The sequence below is a fragment of the Piliocolobus tephrosceles genome, chromosome 9 (assembly GCF_002776525.5).
Source record: "Piliocolobus tephrosceles isolate RC106 chromosome 9, ASM277652v3, whole genome shotgun sequence".
Taxonomy (NCBI): domain Eukaryota; kingdom Metazoa; phylum Chordata; class Mammalia; order Primates; family Cercopithecidae; genus Piliocolobus; species Piliocolobus tephrosceles.
Genome location: NC_045442.1, coordinates 116,489,398 through 116,510,505, shown reverse-complemented (window position 1 = coordinate 116,510,505; position 21,108 = coordinate 116,489,398). Strand labels below are relative to the sequence as shown.

Below are 21,108 nucleotides of genomic sequence, written 5' to 3'. Positions count from 1 at the left end.
CATTGATGTAAATTCTCTTAAAAAAAAAAAAAAAAAAAACAGGCTAGACCGGGCACAGTGGCTCATGCCTATAATCCCAGCACTTTGGGAGGATGAGGCAGGTGGATCGCTTGAGGTCAGGAGTTTGAGACCACCCTGGCCAACATGGTGAAACCCTGTCTTTACTAAAAATATAAAAATTAGCCAGGTGTGGTGGTGCACGCCTGTAATCCCAGCTACTGGGGAGGCTAAGGAGGAAAATCACTTGCACCCGGGAGGCAAAGTTTGCAGTGAACTGAGAGTACCACTGCCTGGGTGACAGAGTGAGACTCTGTCCAAAACAAAGCAAAAAACAAAAAAACACCAGACTAAACACCATGGATATAAATGACTGGCTGAGCACTGTTTCTATTACCTCAATTTGTATCCTGAAAAAAAGACATAGAAATGCGACCTGATTTTGAGGTCAGACACCAAACATAATATTTTCAAACTACACATTTCTTGATAGGTTCAAAATGCAAAAATAAAAACAAATATAAAGATTATAAGCAGTTTAAAAAAGAAAACTCTGCAGAGGCCAGGCATGGTGGTTTATGCCTATAATCCCAGCACTTTGGGAGGCTGAGGCAGGTGGATCACTTGAGGCCAGGAGTTCAAAACCAGCCTGGCCAACATGGCAAAACCCCATCTCTACTAAAAATACAAAAAAATTAGCCGGGCATAGTGGTGGGCACCTGTAATCCCAGCTACTCGGGAGGGTGAGGCAGGAGAATCACTTGAACCCAGGAGGCTGAGTTTGCAGTGAGCTAAGATTGTGTCACTGCACTCTAGTCTGGGTGACAGTGCAAGTCACTGTCTAAAAGAAACAAAAACAACCAAAAACTAACTTTGGTTTTTTTGAAGATAAAATTCAAAATAAAGTAGATGCTTTACACATGATAATGAAGCTGCCAAAATTCGGAAACAATAATTACTTTAACCATTCATTACACCACAGCTTTCTTATTCTCACTTTTCAGTTACATCATATATATATTTCCCTAGGAACCACTAACTCTCTGACCTCTCAGCTGCCCAGCTGAAAATTCATTTACCTCTGCAGCATTTAGTATTAAAAATTTTGCTTTCGGTGTATATTTTCAGTCTGAAAATTTCTCCTCCACTCCCTGAAAACAATCCCAGCCAGTAAATGCAATTCTTTGAATGAACAAGGTGGGCTTTTTGTTTGCTTTTTCATAATTTCTGGTAGGGTCTTGCTGTGTTGCCCAGGCTGAAGTGCAGTGGCAGGATCAAGCTCACTGCAGATTCCACCTCCTGGGCTCAAGCAGTCCTCCCACCTCAGCCTCCCGAGTAGCTGCGACTACAGGTACACACTATCATGCGCAGCTAATTTTAAATGTTTTGGTGGAGACGGAGCCTCACTCTGTTGTTCAGGCTGATCTCTAACTCCTAGGCTCCAGCAATCCTCCCGCCTTGACCTCCCAAAGTGCTGGGATTACAGGTGTGAGCCACTGTGCCTGGCAAACAAGGTGTGTTGAATTAATTAATTTTAGTTAATTTCCATATAATTTTTCTACAGCAGTTTTTAAAGATATTATGTACATACAATAAAATGCCCAGATCTTAATTTTTCTACCAGATGACAATCTTATTTACCCATGTAATCCCCATGCCAACCAAGATATAGGACATTCCCATCACTCCAGAAAGTTCCAAGGAAATGTTTTTTCAGTATTCCCCAGCTCTACCTGCCACACAGAGGCAGCCACTTCTACTGTGGGTTTCTTATTCTTATGTGGCCAGAAAATGAAACCAAAAACGATTTTACAACTGCAAACTGATAAAATAGCATTAAGAATGGTAACGTTCCAAGTTGTCTATGAGTGTTTCTAATATGCTTTAATCTTCTATCAAAAACTTGTCTGATATGTGACTGTAAGGAATGAAAAAGACCTTGAGCTTGGTTCAATTAATAATGTAAATGTTGATATAATTGCCAAACATTGGCTATACTTATAGGGGTTCTTGATCTCTCTATTTTCTTCAAGTAGGTTTAAGTGGGTTTTCTTCCAATGGGAAAAACCAGTACGCCTGCCTGACCATTTCTGATACCAAAGAGAGCTACAATGTAGAGTGAAAACAGAACATTTACTTTAGAAAAACTTTTGATTCTGTATTTGGGATTGAAGTTGTGCATTAAATAACCTGACTGTTGTGTCTTTTGCTGTAGTCCAATATATTTTAAAATTGCATCCAGAGAGGAGTCTCTGAACGCCGCCTTCTTTCTTGGAATCAATTTACTCCATCAATTTGTCAGTAGGTCACTTTTAAGAGACAGGCAATGAAAACTAAGATAGTCCTTCCAAGAAACTTATGAGAAAGGAACTTTTAGTTTTTGGTACATTGCAAATATAAGTTATCAGTAGTATTAGTTTTACTCATAAACCCAGGTAACAAAATTCTGCGGAATAATACCAACACAAAAAGCATGAGACCAAATATGATGTATTTCCCAGTTATCCTTAATCAACATGTCCATATACTAGAGGGTCATTTTTCTCTCTAATTACAAGTCACAAATGTGCTGGCGTTGGAGATCAGAGCTCTGTTTTAGGGTGTGTCGCTGCATACTTGGGGGCCAGTTCTTGGATCAGATTCACATAGTCAGTTTTTTCCGCACAGGCCCTGCACTCCTCCCCCCAGCTATGCAGGATCTGCTTCAGCTCTGCCACTCTCATCTTCCGCAGGTCAACTGATGCCAAGTCCAGTGTTTTTTCTAGATGACAAAAAGGAAAAAAGCCAATTACAAAACAAATGGAAAAAGAAATCCCTATGAATCACTTCAAAAGGCATATAGTTTGCTTATCCCATGCTGACTGCCCTATGATCCAAGGTGGGCAACGATTCCAGTTTCCATGGAAACCAAGACACACCCAGAGGAAAATGTGGTACAGCGGCCTTCTCTATCAGTGGGTTCTGCATCTGCAGACTCAACCAACCACAGATCAAAAATATTCTAAACAAATTAAAGATAACACTACAACAATTTAAAAATACAAACAGGGCTGGGCACGGTGGCTCACGCCTGTAATCCCAGTACTTTAGGAAGCCGAGGCGGGCGGATCACCTGAGGTCAGGAGTTCGAGACCAGCCTGGCCAACACGGTGAAACCCCATCTCTACTAAAAAAAATAAAAAATAAGTGAGCATGGTGCTGGCATGCTTGTAATCCCAGCTACTTGGGAGGCTGAGGCAGGAGAATTTCTGGAATTTGGGAGATTGAGGTTGCAGTGAGCGGAGATCACACCACGGCACTCCAGCCTGGGAGACAGATTGAGACTCTGTCTCGGAAAAAAAAAAAAAAAAAAACACAAACAATACAGTAATACAGTATAACAACTATTTACAATGATATGGGTTGGATTTGTGTCCCCACCCAAATCTCATGTGGAATTGTAATCCCCACTGTTGGAGAAGGGGCTGTTGAGAGGTGACTGGATCATGGGGGTGGACTTCACCCTAGCTTTTCTCATGATAGTGAGTTCTCACGGGATCTGGTTGTTTCAAAGTGTAGCACCTCCCTCTTTGAGCTCTTCCTCCTGCTGCAGTCATGTAAGACATGCCTCTTCCTCTTTGCCTTCTGCCATGATTGTAAGTTTCCTGAGGCCTCCCCAGCCATGCTTCCTGTACAGCCTGTGGAGCCGTGAGCCAATTAAACCTCTTTTCTTTATAAAGTACCCAGTCTTAGATATTTCTTTTTCTTTTTCTTTTTTTTTTTCTTTTTTTCTTTTTTTTGAGACGGAGTCTTGCTCAGCCTGGAGTGCAGTGGTGCAATCTCTGCTCACCGCAACCACCATCTCCCAGGTACAAGCGATTCTCCTGTCTCAGCCTCCCAAGTAGCTGGGATTACAGGCACCCGCCATCATGCTCGGCTAATTTTTGTATTTTAGTAGAGACAGGGTTTCACCATGTTGGCCAAGCTGGTCTTGAACTCCTCACCTTAGCTGATCTGCCCGCCTCAGCCTCCCAAAGTGCTGGGATTACAGGTGTGAGCCACTGCACCTGGCCGATAGTTCTTTACAGCAACGTGGGAACAGACTAATACAAATAGCATTTTCATTGTATTAAGTATTATAAGTAACATAGAGATGATTTAGAGTATACAGGAGGGAAGATGTGCATAGCTTATATGCAAATACTTAAGCATCAGGATTTTAGTGTCCGAGTAGGGTCCCAGAACCCCTCCTGCACAGGTAGTGAAGGACAATGGTGTATACAAAGTTATTGGGATAATTTGTGTTTTTAATTTGACTTTCTTTCCAAGAGATTATATTTGCTTCAAAACTAAGGGCCTATGTAGTTCCACAATGTTTACTACCATTTGGAGCATTCTCAAGCTCAGTATTCCTAAAACAAATAGCACTGTATCCAAATTCCTACTGTTAAGGTAACAAGAAGGAAACTCATAAGAGCCAGTCAGTTACTTTGGGATGGCCTTGGTTTGTGGCCAACTTGAAAGCCATAGATTGTAATTAACCAGCAAAAAGTTATGGCTCACTTTTTCTAGGAAGATGTATCTTTGGCAAAGCAAATGAGCATATACATATGACAAAGCACTATTGGGTTTTAAATAAAAATGGAAACACGTGAATAAAATCAGGAATATTCTCGCTGAACCTTAATTGTTTGGGATCTCTGTTTTGAAACTCACCTGATGCCCAGCCCCTACTTGGATTAGGCTGCTAAATTATCACAGCACGTAAAGCCCTTTGTGTTATTCCCACTTCTCCAATGCGAGTGCTTTGGTGCCAGCCAACCTGGCTTCTAAAATTCTTGCCAATGATGCTTGTCACTAACATCTAACCTCCTCTAGCAAGACTACTATTTCCCTGTTTATAGATAGTGTGCAGAAAATATCAAGAACTCAGTTACTTCTCAATTGCTGAAAAGATTGAGAAAAAGTCCAAAATAGAAAAAAAAAAAAAGCTCATCTGTAATATATCAATAATTATAATTTTCCTATCAGAAAGAGGTACTTTTCCCCTTTCAAAAGAAAGTCTAGATGGGCATGGTGGCACACATCTGTAATCCCAGCAACTCAGGAGGCTGAGGCAGGACAATCTCTTGAACCCAGGAACTTGAGGTTGCAGTAAGCAGAGATCACGCCACTGCACTCCAGCCTGGGTGACAGAGCGAGACTGTCAAAAAAAAAAAAAAAAAAAAGTGTTTTTTGCCCCTCCCCACTTGTCTGGTGTTCACTTTGACCATGAATACAACATTTAAGTTTATTTATTAAACAATTAGTGGCAGCCTAGAATTTTTTCAGCTTTACTTCTCTTGAAAGTTCCTTCTCTTTTTTACCTCTGCATAGTAGAACACAACATTTAAAAACATTAAAAACCTAATATTTCTCAAATTACTTGTCAAAACTTTCCAGTAACTCTGTTCTAATTTAAAGGTTTGATGTTAAAAGACTTTTGTATTTGGAGGGTCAGCTATATACTGTGCTCCAGAGAACCCTTATATTTTTATAGTGATTCCCTATCCTTTTTAAACACAAAGCAAGCAAATGAAAATATTCTTTCAGATCAAAAGCTAAATGGCACCTTCCTAATTGAAAACATACTCCAACTCCACACTTATCTTGCTTGTTAATTTCATGTCTGATTTGATAGATACTTGTTAAAGTAGAAACTTGTATAGCCCAAATTATTAATCTCCCACAACACAAAGGTCCTTGTTTGATCTTATCTTTCCTGCTCACAATAGCTGGGGAGGATAATTAAGAACTATTAGTCTATTCAAGATAAGAGACTGAAGGAGAAAAATACTTTTTTTTTTTTTTTTTTTTTTTGAGGCGGAGTCTCGCTCTGTCGCCCGGACTGGAGTGCAGTGGCCAGATCTCAGCTCACTGCAAGCTCCACCTCTTGGGTTTACGGCATTCTCCTGCCTCAGCCTCCCAAGTAGCTGGGACTACAGGCACCCGCCACCTCGCCCGGCTAGTTTTTGTATTTTTAGTAGAGACGGGGTTTCACCGTGATAGTCAGGATGGTCTCTATCTCCTGACCTCGTGATCCGCCCGTCTCGGCCTCCCAAAGTGCTGGGATTACAGGCTTGAGCCACCGCGCCCGGCCAAAATACTTTTTTTTTTTTGTAAATGTCAGTAGTTTCTTTGAGTTTTTCTATAGAACTTGGTATCTGGCATTAACTTTAAAAAGAGGAAAACCTCTGTGATGCCCCCAAACTCCAAAGTAAAGGTCCACACAAAGATTAAAACTAGTTCACAGCTCCCCAAGGGCCTCTAGTGGCCAGCATCGCCAAAACATTAGGTAGTCATTTCTTCTCAATAATATCTGATTTGTTTTTCCCTTGTTTAAGGAGCCTTGTAAGATTCCTTGGATATAGGAGAAGTTATTCGTAATAAAATTGTTGAATTTAAAAAATCAGAAGAGGTTTGTGATATTGGCTTTTTAATTTTTATCTATTTATTTGTCAGACGGGGTTTCACTCTGTCACTCAGGCTGGAGTGTGATGAAAAAAATCACAGCTCACCGGAGCCTTGACCTCCCAGGCTCAGGTGATCCTCTCACCTCAACCTCCTGAGTAGCTAGGACTACAGGCACTCAATTACAGGTGTGGACCTGGCTAATTTTTGTATTTTTGTAGAGATGGGGTTTCGCCATGTTGCCCAGGTTGGTCTTGAACTCCCGGGCTCTAAAGATCTGCCTGCCTCGGCCTCCCAAAGTGCTGAGGTTACAAGTGTGAGCCGTCGCGTCCGGCCAGGTTTGTGAATATTGTTTATACGGACTCAGTGATTTCTGCCCCTATTTCATGGCTTGGAAGCCAATAAAAAAGGGATGCCTACTCTAATAACTACCCTGGAAGTTAGGACTTGTGCTTTGCAAGTTGAGAAGTAGGTTGCCTTTGGTAACTTTCAACAGTAAACCTACTTACAGCTAGTTATGTGGCTATAGGTACGTAGGCTGTGTTGGAAAATAAGACTAAAATAACTTAGAGGTGGATGTTAATTACTTAGATAGTTGACAGTACTACACTGGGTATGTAATGTATGTAAAACAATGACTTAAACAAAAGGAATGGAGTGGGATTTCAGGTGTCACGGATAGGCTGAGGAAGGAATTCCCCATCCTTTTATGACACCCACTCAATCTACCTAAATGTCTAGCCCAGATACAAATCATGGTAAAAGAATAGATCTATCCATGTGAAATGTATGGGGCCAAGGATAACGTTTTAAAATAGGACATCTCCTGGCCGGGCATGGTGGCTTACACCTGTAATCCCAGCACTTTGAGAGACCAACGCAGGTGGATCACCTGAGGTCAGGAGTTCAAGACCAGCCTGGCCAATATGGTGAAACCTCATCTCTAACAAAAATACAAAAATTAGCCAGGCATGGTGGTGCGTGCCTGTAATCCCAGCTACTTGGGAGGCTGAGGCAGGATAATAAGCCAAGATCGCATCACTGCACTCCAGCCTGGGTGACAGAGTGAGACTTCGTCTCAAAAAAACAACAACAAAAACATAGGACATCTCCTTCCTCGCCTTGCTGTTTGTTTTGGGCACCCTCTGATAAGCTATTTCACCAGGCAAAACCTGATTTGCTGTGGATAACCAATTTCCTATCATTTAAAGCTGGCAGAATGGGAGCTCTGCCTAGGAAAGAAGTCATAGTCATCTTCAAAGTCCTTGTCTCATCTTTGAATAGGTACCAATTTTGTTTTAATAGATTACCATGATCTAAATCACCAGGAGGGAGTAGCTGCTCTCTTCATATGTTGAGATTTTCCTTGACATACATATCTGGCATTGTCTTGGTGTGTTAGGAGTTTAAACTCTGATTTTGGTGGCAATTTTTTTTTTTTTTTTTTTTTGAGATGGAGTCTTGCTCTATCACCCAGGCTGGAGTGCAGTGGCAGGATCTCGGCTCACTGCAACCTCTGCCTCCCAGGTTCAAGTGATTCTCCTCCTTCAGCCTCCCAAGTAGGTGGGACTACAGGCGCCCGCCACCACGCCCAGCTAATTTTTTAAATATTTTTTTTAGTAGAGACAGGGTTTCACTATATTGACCAGGGTGGTCTTGAACTCCTGACCTTGCGATCCACTTGTGTTGGCCTCCCAAAGTGCTGGGATTAAAGGCCTGAGCCACCACGCCCCGCCTCGTTGGCAATTTTAACCTAATGCTGATTACGCCTGTACTATTTATTTGTCTTCCCGCAACAAAACTCAAATGGCCATAGGTACCATTCATCAGCCCAGCAACTTATTGATGAGTGGTGAATTCCTTTCCTTTTAACATTGAATTTTTAGAAGACATGGCCCCAAGGTTAGAGGTTTGGGAATCCATTGGACCCACTGGGAAAAACATGGGGCTATGTTATACCATATTTCAGCTCACAGATCTGGCTATCCAACTTCTTCAGCTTCTCACAAATCTTCATTGCAGGCATATGCACGCTCATTGGGCGTGTGACTTCACTTAGGATCTTCGTGGCTGCGTCTTTTGTGGCTCCTAGATAATAGCACTGAAGGAAAATGAAGAGAATTGAGTGTTTCAGATAATGAAGACAGCAAGGAATACAGTATCAAGAAGTAAGAAAGAGGTAGGCTGGGCACGGTGGCTTACGCCCGTAATCCCAGCACTTTGGGAGGTTGAGGTGGGCAGATCATTTGAGGTCAGGAGTTCGAGACCTGCCTGGCCAACATGGTGAAACCCCATCTCTATTAAAACTACAAAAATTAGCCAGTCATGCTCACTTGAACCAAGGAGGTGGAGGTTGCAGTGAGCCGAGATAGTGTCAGGGCACTCCAGCCTGGGTGACAGTGAAACTCCATCTCAAAAAAAAAAAAAAAAAAAAGAACAAGAAGGAGAAGAAGAAGAAAAAGAAAGAGGTTAACCTCGTTTTCCTGGTTCAGCTATTACATTTTAACCCCTGCTGACTAAGCCACCAGGAAACAAGTGACTCCATTCTCGTGATCATCCTAATTAGACGTGCCCTACAATCACATGGTATTCAATGACTAATGAGCTGACACTAAGTATTTTCTCTGTGCCAGGTGCTGCTCTCAGTGCTTTAAAGGTATTAACTTATTTATGCCTCACAACAATCCTGTGAATTAAGTACTATTATTATCTGTATTTTATACTCAAGCCAACTGAAGTTCCCCCCATCTAGCAATAGAAGAGATAAAATTATAAAACCCAGCACATTGGCTCTAGAGTCCATGTCTTTTCCCATCAGGCAATTCTGACATTCAAGTTCCCTGACTTCAGAATTTTACATTTAAAAATATAAACGTGGGCTGGGCACAGTGGCTCACACCTGTAATCCAAGTACTTTGGGAGGCCAAGGCGAGTGGGTTGCTCGAGCTCAGGAGTTTGAGATCAGCCTGGGCTACAAGGTCAAACCCCGTCTCTACAAAAAAAATCCCAAAATTAACTGGACATGGTGGCATGTGCCTTAGTGCCAGATACTTGGGAGGCTGAGGTGGAAGGATCACTTGAGCCTGGGAGGTTGAAGCTCCAGTGAGCAAAGATCACTGGGACTCCAGCCTGGGCAACAGAGGGAGACCCTGTCTCCAAAAAATATAGATAGATGCAGATAAACGGCATGAGCTTTACAATATGTCCATGGTGAGCAGTCAACATGCAGATGTAACTGACAATCTGACAATTTTAGGCAAAAAGGAATTGGCCCCAAATTGTCTTTAGTGATATAAAACAGTATCTTGAAACAAGCCATATGTGTATACCCAGGAAACACCATATTAATGCCATTAGAAGAAAATATAAATACTTCATTAATTACATACAAATAATAATGTAAAGTATTTTGATAAGTTTGACTAATTGTCTTGGTAAGAAACGGAAAACCCACCCACTCTTACGATGGTAAATTCTTATTAGAAATTCAGTTTCATAATTTCATTTAAGAAAACATAGAATTGGGCTGGGCATGGTAGCTCACACTTGTAATCCCAGCACTTTGGGAGGCTGAGGCGGGCGTATCACCTGAGGTCAGGAGTTCAAGACCACCCTGGCCAACATGGTGAAACCCTGTCTCTACTAAAAATAAATAATTAGCAGGGTGTGGTGGTGCACACCTGTTATCCTAGCTACTCGGGAGGCTGAGGCACAAGAATGCTTTCAACTCAGGAGGCAGAGGTTGCAGTGAGCTGAGACTGTGATACTGCACTCCAGCCTGGGCAAGAGAGTAAGACTCTCCCTCAAAAAAAAGAAAAAAGAAAACATAGAATTGGTTGCCTGTGGTATACTTAGAAAGTAAAGTAACACTGGAAATATTCTGGATGAAAACACGCAGAATTACATGTCACTGGAAGATGGATTTCTGCTTGCTGCGTGCTCTAAGATGGACATGCTTGAGGCAAACATGTAAGTAGGATGACATCATGTCTAAGAAATGAAACTATTAGCAGTTTTCTTCAAGCACATGGGGAAAATGAAAGGTGAAATTAACCATACCAGGCGGTTTTCTTTTCCTTTGGTATCCAAGCAAAAGCTGATCAATTCTTTCTCTATTGTGTCCAGTGAAAAGTTAACTCCTCTGTCTATCAGTGACTTGTAGAATCGGTTCAAGAATTCTTTACATACTGGAAGGAACAAATAAATATGTCTACATGCACAACTTAACCACTACCACACCTATGCATATGACCCACTAACCACATTAAAAAGTCCATATGGGGCCAGGCATGGTGGCTCACGCCTGTAATCCCAGCACTTTGAGAGGCTGAGGTGGGCAGATCACAAGGTCAGGAGATCGAGACCATCCCAGCCAAAATGGTGAAACCCCATCTCTACTAAAATACAAAAAAATTAGCCAGGCATGGTGGCACGCGCCTGTAGTCCCAGCTACTCAGGAGGCTGAGGCAGGAGAATCACTTGAACCCGGGAGGTGGAGGTTGCAGTGAGCCGAGATCTTACCACTGCACTCCAGCCTGGCAACAGAGCAAGACTCCGTCTCACAGAAAAAAAAAAAAAAAGTCCATATGAGTCAATGCTTCATGACAGTGGATTCCAATGCTAAGTAAGAATGATTTGGGGGCCAGGCATGGTGGCTCACACCTGTAATCCCAGCACTTTGGGAGACAGAAGCAGAAAGATCACTTGAGCCCAAGAGTTAGAAGTCAGTCTGGACAACATAGTGAGACCCTGTCTCTACTACAAATATATATATATATGCCAGGCATGGTGGTGCATGCCTGTAGTCTGAGCTACTCAAGAGGCTGAGGTGGGAGGCTCACTTAAGCTTGGCAGATGGAGGCTGCAGTGAGCTATGATCAAGTCACTGCACTCCAGCCTGGGTGACAGAGCGAGACCCTGTCTCAAGAAAATAAAAAATATAAATAAAAAGAATGATTTCAGGCCTGTTGCTATTAGTTTAGTATTGGGCCTAAATGCAGTGGACATGTATCAGTTGACTAAATCAATCAATCATTGGAACCAAGTTCTACCTAAAATAATAACTTTTCCACAAAATTTGGCTAACCCTAAAAGAAAATATACCCATCTATAGGTTACCATTTTGGGACAGCATAATTGTAAGCACAGAGAAAAACCGGAATAAGAATCTTGAATGAAGCCCCTTGGTGATCTGCATAAGTCTTTATTTCCATCATTATGAGCCTAAAGTGAAACCAGGCTGGGCACGGTGGATCACGCCTGTAATGCCAACACTTTGGGAGGCCAAAGCGAGAGGATCTCTTGAGGCCAGGAGTTTGAGACCAGCCTGGGCAACACAGTGAGACTCTGTCTCTGCACAGGCTGTGGTCCCAGCTACTGAGGAGGCTAAAATGGGAGGCTTATTAGGTCATTTTTTTCTAGTTCCTTATTTCTTGAAGATATTTTCAAGCTTGTTTTTTTTTTTATCTTTAAACACACTAAACATAATTATTTTATGATCTGTGTCTGAAAATTTCAGTATCTGAAGTCTTCAGAGTTTTTTTTTTTTAAGACGAAGTCTCACTCTGTCACCCAGGCTGAAGTGCAATGATGCAATCTCTACTCTGCAACCTCTGCCTCCCTGGCTCAAGTGATTCTCCTGCCTCAGCCCCTTGAGTAGCTGGGATTACAGGCACCTGCCACCATGACCGGCTAATTTTTATATTTTCAGTAGATATAAGGTTTCACCATGTTGGCCAGGCTGGTCTCAAACTCCCGACCTCAAGAGATCCATCCGCCCATTTAGGCCTCCCAAAGTGCTAGGATTATAGGCGTGAGCCACTGCATCAGGCCCAGAGTACGTTTCTGTTTGTTGTTTCTACGGGTTCTTGTTCCTGGTGCCTTGTTTCTTTGTGTGCTTGCTTATCTTGCACCGCATGATACTCATACCCCTCCAATCTTATTTGTGAAGATTGTTTGAAGCCTGAGATGAATGAGCATTATTTCCAGTAAGGATTTGTGTTTGTATTTCTCAGGGCCTAAGGGCAACTAGCCAGGTGCTGCTTTAAACTAAATATATAGCTTGAAGTTTTGGGGCCCCTGATGTGAATTTTGGCTGCAAATACAAGTGAGGGATGTTTTGTTGTTATCATCTCTCAGAGATATATATTTTTTCTTTTTTCTACTTTGCTCAGTGTCAAGGTAAATTTCCTTATAGTCCCCTATGGGTAGGGATGGGTTAGGTTTATGTTCTATGTTTCTTTAAACATAAAAGAAACCTAACTTCTATGCCTGATTATTCCAATACCTGAAGTCATTGCAGGGGTGTGCCTCTTCTGTTTTTTTGTCCCAGCTGGCTATCACTTATTGTGCCCTTCTTCCCTAGGGGTTCAAGCCTTTTCTAAGAGAAAGCTCTATTTCTTAGAACTTTAACTGTATGAATTCTTTGAGGACTAGGTTGAATGTGGGTTCCTGTAAGAAAGACTCACATTTGCTGGCTGGGTGCAGTGGCTTATGCCTGTAATCGCAGCACTTTGGGAGGCTGAGGCAAGTGGATCACCTGAGGTCAGAGGTTTGAGACCAGCCTGGCCAACATGGTGAAACCTGTCTCTAGTAAAAATACAAAAATTAGCCAGGAGTGGTGGCGGGCACCTGTAATCCCAGCTACTTGGAAGGCTGAGGCAGGAGAAATGCTTGAACCCAGGAGGCAGAGGTTGCAGTGAGCCGAGATCATACCATTGCACTCCAGTCTGGGCGACAAGAGTGAAACTCCATCTCAGAAAACAAAACAAAAACAAAAACAAGACGCACATTTGCTGATGCCTGAGGGTATGATCTACTGAAAATCACTTTCAACTAAATAATCAGTTCAAGATGTTTCAGATCATCCTAGCAGTGTGAATGGGCCCCTACCTATGGGCACGAGCTTCTAATTATGAGTTACCAAGAAAGAGTTTTGTTTTTCCTTTTACTCAGTAAAAAAGTTCAAGTTAAACCATTTCTTTTAGTCTCTAAAGATGGAAATAGGTTGTAGTTATTTTCAGTTCACCCTTTATAATGAAGGGCTAGTTCTTTGGGGCCCTGAATTCATTGGGAGAGGATCTGCTCTCACACTCCTAACTTGGAAATGCCTGGGACTTGTGTTCATTTAGCCAAAACCATGAAAACTTTAGTTCAGATCACCTGGCTAACAAATGATTCAAGGTAAAGCCAGCTTCAGTACCCCCTTTAACCCACTGGACTCCAACTTCTACTCTGTAGTTGTCTTCTGGGTATGCCTTCCCAACTCATACTTTACAATATTTTCACATTTTTTATTTTCAGTTGTTTCTAGATGACTGGCCAATCATGTCATCTATAAATTTTATTACTTTATTTATTTACTTATTTTTTTCCAAGACGGAGTCTCACTCTGTTGCCTAGGCTAGAGTGCAGTGATGCGATCTCAGCTCACTCAGCAACCTCCACCTTCTGGGGTTCAAGCAATTCTCCTGCCTCAACCTCCTGAGTAGCTGGAACTACTGGTGTGTGCCACCACACCTGGCTAATTTTTTGTATTTTTAGTATAGACGGGGTTTCACCATGTTAGCCAGGATGGTCTCGATCTCCTCACCTCGTGATCTGCCCACCTTGGCCTCCCAAAGTGCTGGGATTACAGGCATGAGCCACTGTGCCCAGACCATATATTTTTATTTCTAATGTTATCAACATGAACAGAATACTAAATGTAATAGCCATTCATTCATGTTTTTAACAAATATTAAGCGACTAGTAAGTGCCAAACAGTGTTCTAGGTTCCTGAGATTCAGTAATGAAGAAAACAAAGTCCTTGCCCTTGAGCGTTACATCTGATAGAAGAAATAAAGGTATAGGTAGCAAAGAATAAACATAAACATGGTAAGGAGGATGTAGGGTGACAAAGTAATAGTATGATTCTTAATGGGTTGGTTAGGAAAGGTCTCTTAGGTAAAGTCATATTCAAGCAGACACCTGAAGGAAGTGGAAGAACAATTTCAGTGGATGACTTGAGAAAGAACTCCACAGGCAGAAGGGACAGCAAGTACCAAGGCTCAAATGCAGGAGTGTCCTTGGTGGCTTCAAGGAACAGCCAGAAGGCCAGTGTGGCTAAAGTAGAGGGAGGAAGGGGAAGGTGTGTAGCAAATGAGATCAAATAGGCAGCAGCATGCCGGGGCATCCAGGGTCTTTCAAGCATGGTGAGGTCTCTGGATGTCGCTCTGAGAAGGGAAGCCGTTTAAGGTTTTGAGTAGAGAAGAGCTATGGTCTGACATGATTCATAAAGGATGTCTCTGAAGGCTGTCTGAAGAAAGGATTACAAGCAAGCAGAAAAGAAAGCAGGGAGACCAGCTGACCAGTTTAGAGGTTCTCAAAATAGTGGCATCTCTTAGACCAGGGTAATAGCTATAGCGGTCAGGAAAAGTGGTGACACTCTGGACCTATCTTGAAGGAAGAGCCAAAATAATTCACTAATGAACCAGATGTAACACGTCAGAGTTGGGGGGTGAGAGACAGAGAGTAATCAAAGATAATCCCAACAATTTTGGCCAAGAAATTGGAACCGTGGAGTTGCCATCTGCTGAAATGAGTAAGACTGCAGGAGAAGCGAGTTTATGGTGACAAGCAGGAATCTAATTTTTTTTTTTTTTTTTTTTTTGAGACAGAATCTTGCTCTGTCACCCAGGCTGGAGTGCAATGGCATGATCTTGGCTCACTGCAAGCTCCAACTCCTGGATTGAAGTGATTCTTGTGCCTCAGCCTCCTGAGTAGCTGGGATTACAGGTGCGTGTCACCACACCTAGTTAATTTTTGTATTTTTAGTAGAGATTGGGTTTCGTTATGTTGGCCAGGCTGGTCTCTAACTCCTAACCTTAGGTGATCTGCCTGCCTCAGCCACCCAAAGTGCTGGATTACAGGTGTGAACCACCACGCCTGGCCAGAATCCAGTCTTGACATATTAAGTTCAAGATGCTTCTAGACATCTGTGATGGTTAATTCTATGTAGCAATGATGAAATTAACACTTAAATTGATGAACTCTGAGTAAGGCAGATTGGCCTCCATAATGCAGGTGGGTCTTACCCAACTAGTTGAGGGCCTGAATAGAACGAAATAGACCAGCCTCCCTGACAGAGAGGGAATTCTCCAGCAGACTCCCTTTAGACTTCATTTGTACCACAGGCTCTCCTGGGTCTTCAGCCTGCTTGCCCACACTGCAGATTTTGGACTTCTCAGCCTTCATAATCTTGTGAGTCAATTCCTTATAATAAATCCCTTTTTATATAGATAAATATTATAGATATGAAGAAGATATATAGATATAGATTATGTGTTCTGTTTGGTCCTATTGGTTTTATTTCTCTGGAGAACCTTGACTAATACAACATCCAACTGGAAACAGTGAGAAGGCAGCTAGATATAGAAATTTGAAGATCAGGTATAAGATCTAGGATGAATATATAAATCTGGAAGCCATCAACATTTAAATGGCATTTTTAAGATGAGAACACAAAGTAAGGAGAGATGGAAAAGAGACACAGTCCTGGGTCTCAGCCTTGTGAAATCCCAATGTTTAGCAATTGGGAAGATGGAGAACAACCAGAAAAAGACTGAAAGGAGCAGGCAGTGAAGCAGGCTAAGAACAAAGAGTGAGTGTTATTCCAAAAGGCAAGTGAGCACAGTGTTAAAAGGAATGTGTAATGGGTCTACTGTGTTAAATGTGAAAAATGAGATCCCTCTCAACATGTATTTTGCTGAGTTTAATTAGCAAATATATCCAGTATGCAAAGAAGAAACCCGCTATAATGATCAATGCTACAAGTCACCAGAAACTGTCATTAGGCCAGGCACGGGGGTTCATGCTTGTAATCCCAGCACTTTAGGAGGCCAAGGCTGGCGGATCACTTGAGCTCAAAACCAGCCTGGGCAACATAGTGAAACCTCATCTCTACTAAAAACATAAAAAATTAGCTGGGCGTAGTGGTAAGCACCTGTAGTCCAGCTACTCAGGAGGCTGAGGAGGGAGGATCACTTGAGCCCGGGAGACAGAGGTTGCAGTGAGCTGAGACTGTGCCACTGCACTCCAACCCGGGCGACAGACTCTGTCTCAAAAAAAAAAAAAAAAGAAAAAAGAAAAAAAAAAGAAGCTATCATCAAAGTCTCCTAGTAACCTCTAATTCTTGTCTCATACAAAAGAAACCCCCAGTATTCCAGAGCCTTATCGCTCTTAAGTATTTCCCACAGTATACCTTCATATGATTTCTATACCTCAACTATCACTCTGCCAATGTATCATCTAGCTGATGAAAGTTAGCAATACTAACTTGTCCTTTTCAAGATGTACATTTGCCTCAATAAAAGATTCCCAAAATTTTATCACAGCATATATGCATACATTTCTTCAACAAACTGAGCGCCTACCATATGCCATGCAGTATGGTAGCTGCTGGAAATGATGTGGTGAGAGACACTGCCTTGACTTTCAGAGGAGACCAAAACAATAAGAGAAGTGTGTTAGATACTGTGGGAAAACAAAAGAGCGGCACCTGGAGGAAACTGGGAAACCGCTAAGTACTAAATAGGGACTTATTTAGTATTAGTACTAAATAGGGACTTATTAAGTATTAGTACTAAATAGGGACTTATTTAGTATTAGTACTAAATAAGGAAATAATACGATAGCCCTGCCAAGGGACTAGACGGGAGGGAGACAGGTAGCAGGAAGAATGCTGTTTTGACAATACGGAGGGGAAAACTGGTGAAGGTCTGCAAGGAAGTCCTGGACTTGGGTAAGGAGAAAGAAGCAGGGCCAGTCAGGAGGTACAATCAACGATGCAGTGATTGGTTTGCTGTAAGGGATAAGGGAGAAAGAGAAGCCTAGAATCTAAGCTAGTTGACCAAGTAGTTGGCCCATGCTGTCACCATAAGCATGACAGTAACAGGTTTAGTGGAGTGAGAAGGGAAGGAGATGATGACTTTGTTTTTTTGACTGTGTGAATGTTGAGGTATACCATATCTAAGAGGGCATGTTCACTGGTCAATCGGATGCAAGATCTGGGACCCTAGAAAGGTCAGTGGATATAAGCTTAGAGATTTATTAGACTGGAGGTAGGTTGGTTTGGGTTGCCAAGAAGAGTGTGTAGACTGAGAAGAGAGAAGAGCAGAGGGCAGAACGCTGGAAAATTCTAAGCCATGGCTAGAGGATCAGAAGCCCACAAAGACATACTGGACAAGTGGGCATAGACACACGAAGGAAAAAAGCAGTATCGTGACCATGAAGAGAAGACAGTTCCTGAAAGGGAAAGATGTCAGTTGTGTCACACGCCACAAAGTCGTCAAGGTAAGAAAGGAAACTCATTTTCTGGACTTACATGAAGAGAATAACCTTGCCATAAATGCCCTAACAAATTAGTAACTTCTTAAGTTTTCTAGGATGTCTTTATTGCTAAAATAACCTCAGATAGCCGTAATTCTTTTATTTACATTGTGGTTTTATGTTTATTAAAGATAGTTCTATAAGTGAATCTATAATTATTTTAAAATAAAAAGTTGTTTAAAATAGTCCCATAATATAATCCTTTAAAAGAGACTTGGAAATATTTATGTTTTTCCAGTAAACCTTACATTAGCTAATGTAGGATTCACAAACTTGAATATCTACAGGGGCCAGGCAAGGAAAAAGAAGAGTTAAGCAATTTGAATTGGGGGCGGAGTGGGGGTGGCAAACAACTCAAAACCCACGTCCTTTCTAAAAAGAGCAGCCAATAGCCAATTCTACTATATTGCCATAAGGGCCAATCTTGCCAGGTCATCTGGTTTTTTGAGAAAAGCCAGAAATATGAATTTTTACCTAAAATTTCCCAATTTTAAAATGTACCCAGTGAATTTAATTTTTTTCAAAATATTTTGTAAATGTAACAAAATATATGAATAGGTCTGAGACGGCTCATGAACCATTTAGTTTTTTTACCTTCGCTCTAGAGTATATATAATATGGCATTTTAATCTTATACATTGAGAAGAAATTAAGTTGTAAATAAGAAAGGAGGCTGAGGAGGGAGGATCACTCATAAGCAGTAATACAGCTGGATGCAGAATCTAGTTCTTTTAGTCACCAAACTGTTATGTCTTTCCTCTGCGATTATACGGCTTCTTTACCTAACAAATGAAACATACACAGGTTAGTCAGACATGCAAGTTAATAATCACAGCATGCTGTAATAAATTTAGGACAGACAGCATAAGCTTTCCACTTCATTAATCCAGATGCTGTCTCTATTGAAATGTCTGTAAGTGGGAGCTCCAGATGAGTCATCAAATCGTCTTTGCCTCACAAATTCTGCTTTAAACGTATAGAACACAATTATAACACGGTTTTGAGCAAAATTATAACTTAGCTAAATACATATCTTTATATCAAATAATAACATCATGTAGATATTTTAAATTTCTGGAGAAAAGTTTAATTATTGCAGAGCTGATAGAAAGGTGGGCTCCAATTATTAAGACTTTAAGGACTGCCCGCTGTGGCTCACGCCTGTAATCCCAGCACTTTGGGAGGCTGAGACGGGCCAATCACCTGAGGCCAGGAGTTCAAGACCAGTCTGGCCAACATGGTGAAACTCCATCTCTATGAAAAATATAAAAATTAGTTGGGCGTGGTGGTGGTGCCTGTAGTACCAGCTACTCGGGAGGCTGAGGCAGGAGAATTGCTGGAACATGATGGTGGAGGCTGCAGTAAGCCAAGATTGTGCCACTGTACTCCAGCCTGGGCGACACAGCGAGACTCTGTCTCAAACAAAAACAAAAACATAACTTTAGTACGACTATATCCATCCATTCACTCAACATATATGATGAACCTACAATTTCCTTTTCTCTAGGGATATATTTTCCAGCTCAGGGCATATACATTTAAACTAATCATTTTCAGTAAAACATGGAGTGAGCGTTACAGGAGTACAGAAGGAAGGGGCTAGCATAGCCACTTAACTTCTTTGCCTTTGCTAACAGATCTCTAGAGTATGCTGATTTTGCAAAAACCAAACTCTCAGAGCTAGGGGACTTGGTGGGACACAGACCTATGTATTCTGACTGCAAGTTCACAGCTGAGATACCGTGAACAAAAAGGAATCACTCTTTTGTATTCCTCTCTTTCCCAAGGAGTCAGTGTACTCCTTTGCAAAGCAACTTTGACCTATAGAGTCCTAACAAATATTAGCTATGTTTTCTGATTTAAGTCACTCAACTCAATGCCATGTTTTGTTTTCCTTTTGGGAGTCACCAACTAGCTTGGACTTGAAAGACGTCTTCTGTGCAAGGGGAAGCAAATTTTACTGGTTGGAAGCAGCAGAATCAATTTGGCGCCAGGATCATCTGAATCTAGCAATCTTTGCACAAACTTTAATCCAAATACAAACCCACCAGCTTTTACTGCTGAAGTTTAATATTCACAGCAAAACCACAACGTGACCTCACGTTGCCACTGGGCCCGGCTTGAGCTTTTGCTCGAGCTGGGTTTGGGCGATCTAAAACGAGGGACAGGGCCTGCATTTCCTGGGTGAAATGTTATTTATAGCCAGGGCCAGGAGAAGCCAAAGCCGACAGCGGTTGCGCTGCAGCGCGGGGCCGCCGCCATGCAAGCAGGTCTCACACCGCTCACCTTCACAGTCGGCCCCCGGTCGCCCCCCAGCCTCCTGGTCCTGCGCCAGCACCGGATGTGAGACCCAAAGCCCGGCGCAAAAGGCCACCACGGCAACTGGGCTCGCGCACCACATGCTGGGACAGCAGCTTCAATCGCCTCCGCCACCCGCACCCACCGCCCACCGAGCTGCCGAAGCGAGTTGAGTGCGAGGTTGTTAAGAATCTGCCGGTAGTTGCCAGGACAAATGAAGCAAATGAACTGAGAGTTTCCATTGGTTCTCACGGAAGGGACAGGAAGGGGGCGGAGCGTAAAAGCCTTTTCCCGTCCCTCCCTGGTTGCGCGTGCGCACTGTAAAGTTCCGCAGAGCGCAGAGACACGCGCTGAAGCTACTCGCGTACCGAGCGTGAAGAAAGACAGAACCTTCACGCTGATTGGCGGCGACGCGGGAGGCTGTCGCGCCGGACCGGACGCAGGGGGCGGGCGGGAACGTGAAGCTCCGCGGTGCCTGATGGGGCCGTTGGGCGGCCGGTAGCTGTTGCTGTTGGGGGACCCCTTCATTCCTACCGCCGCCGTCCCTGCTGCCTCATGGCGGCCATCGGAGTTCACCTGGGCTGCACCTCAGCCTGTGTGGCCGTCTATAAGGTGAGGGGCTGCGGAGCTGGGCTAGGGCTTCATGACGGCCACCCGGTTCTCTGGCGCGGGTTCATCCACAGGCTTGAGAGCGGCGTGTCGCCGGCCTAGGGATGTCGTGGAGTAGCGTTGCCACGAGGACACTCCGGGGCGAAGGGCCGGGCGGGCCAGGCCTAGCCCCTGGCGACTCCTTCAGAAAGTCCTCTGCTCCGTGGCGAAGGCTCGCGGCGACTTAGACGCGCGGGGTTCCAGGGGCGTCATGGCAGCGGGATGCCCAGAGGGGTCCCGGGGACGACGGAGCTGCAGGGTGCCCGGGGGATCTCGGAGAGGGCGGGGCCGCTGGGTGTCCGGCGCGGAGGGGTCCCGGGGACGTCCTGGCCTCTGAATGCCGGAAGGGTCTCGCTGACGTCAGGGCCT

General features: G+C 43.1%; 2 protein-coding genes across 5 annotated transcripts in view; one reads left to right on the top strand and one right to left on the bottom strand.

Moving 5' to 3' along the window:
* Positions 1–1,852: 1,852 nt before the first annotated feature.
* Positions 1,853–20,330, bottom strand: CDNF (cerebral dopamine neurotrophic factor). 2 transcript variants are annotated; one of them, XM_023223161.2, is made up of 4 exons: positions 20,080–20,330; positions 10,486–10,613; positions 8,386–8,527; positions 1,853–2,758 (listed from the first exon to the last, which is right to left on the bottom strand). In XM_023223161.2, the coding sequence occupies exons 1-4, from the start codon at positions 20,192–20,194 to the stop codon at positions 2,580–2,582; spliced, it is 564 nt and encodes a 187-aa protein (XP_023078929.1). In that variant the 5' UTR covers positions 20,195–20,330; the 3' UTR covers positions 1,853–2,579. The 2 variants fall into 2 exon arrangements, with proteins under 2 accessions (XP_023078929.1, XP_023078928.2); XM_023223160.2 differs by having other exon boundaries at positions 20,244–20,326.
* HSPA14 (heat shock protein family A (Hsp70) member 14) overlaps positions 19,275–21,108 on the top strand; it is a 39,796-nt gene continuing 37,962 nt past the window's right edge. For 2 of the 3 annotated variants that reach the window (XR_002733885.3, XM_023223159.3), the window contains exon 1: positions 19,275–20,703. Coding sequence is in view for 2 of the 3 variants with exons in the window: in XM_023223159.3 (XP_023078927.1) it covers positions 20,647–20,703 (57 nt within the window). In the remaining variant the exon portion in view is untranslated. The remainder of the gene's footprint in view (positions 20,704–21,108) is intronic. The other variant, XM_023223158.2, reaches the window with a different exon arrangement.

Bases quoted from the DNA above. Each gene is read 5' to 3' on its own strand.
- CDNF (XM_023223161.2), bottom strand. From the start codon at position 20,194: ATGTGGTGCGCGAGCCCAGTTGCCGTGGTGGCCTTTTGCGCCGGGCTT. The intron at 8,528-10,485 runs GTATGGTTAATT...ATTTTCCTTCAG, and splicing joins AAGGAAAAGAAAACCGCCTG to TGCTATTATCTAGGAGCCAC. The intron at 2,759-8,385 runs GTATAACATAGC...TTTGTCATCTAG, and splicing joins GATCTGTGAGCTGAAATATG to AAAAAACACTGGACTTGGCA.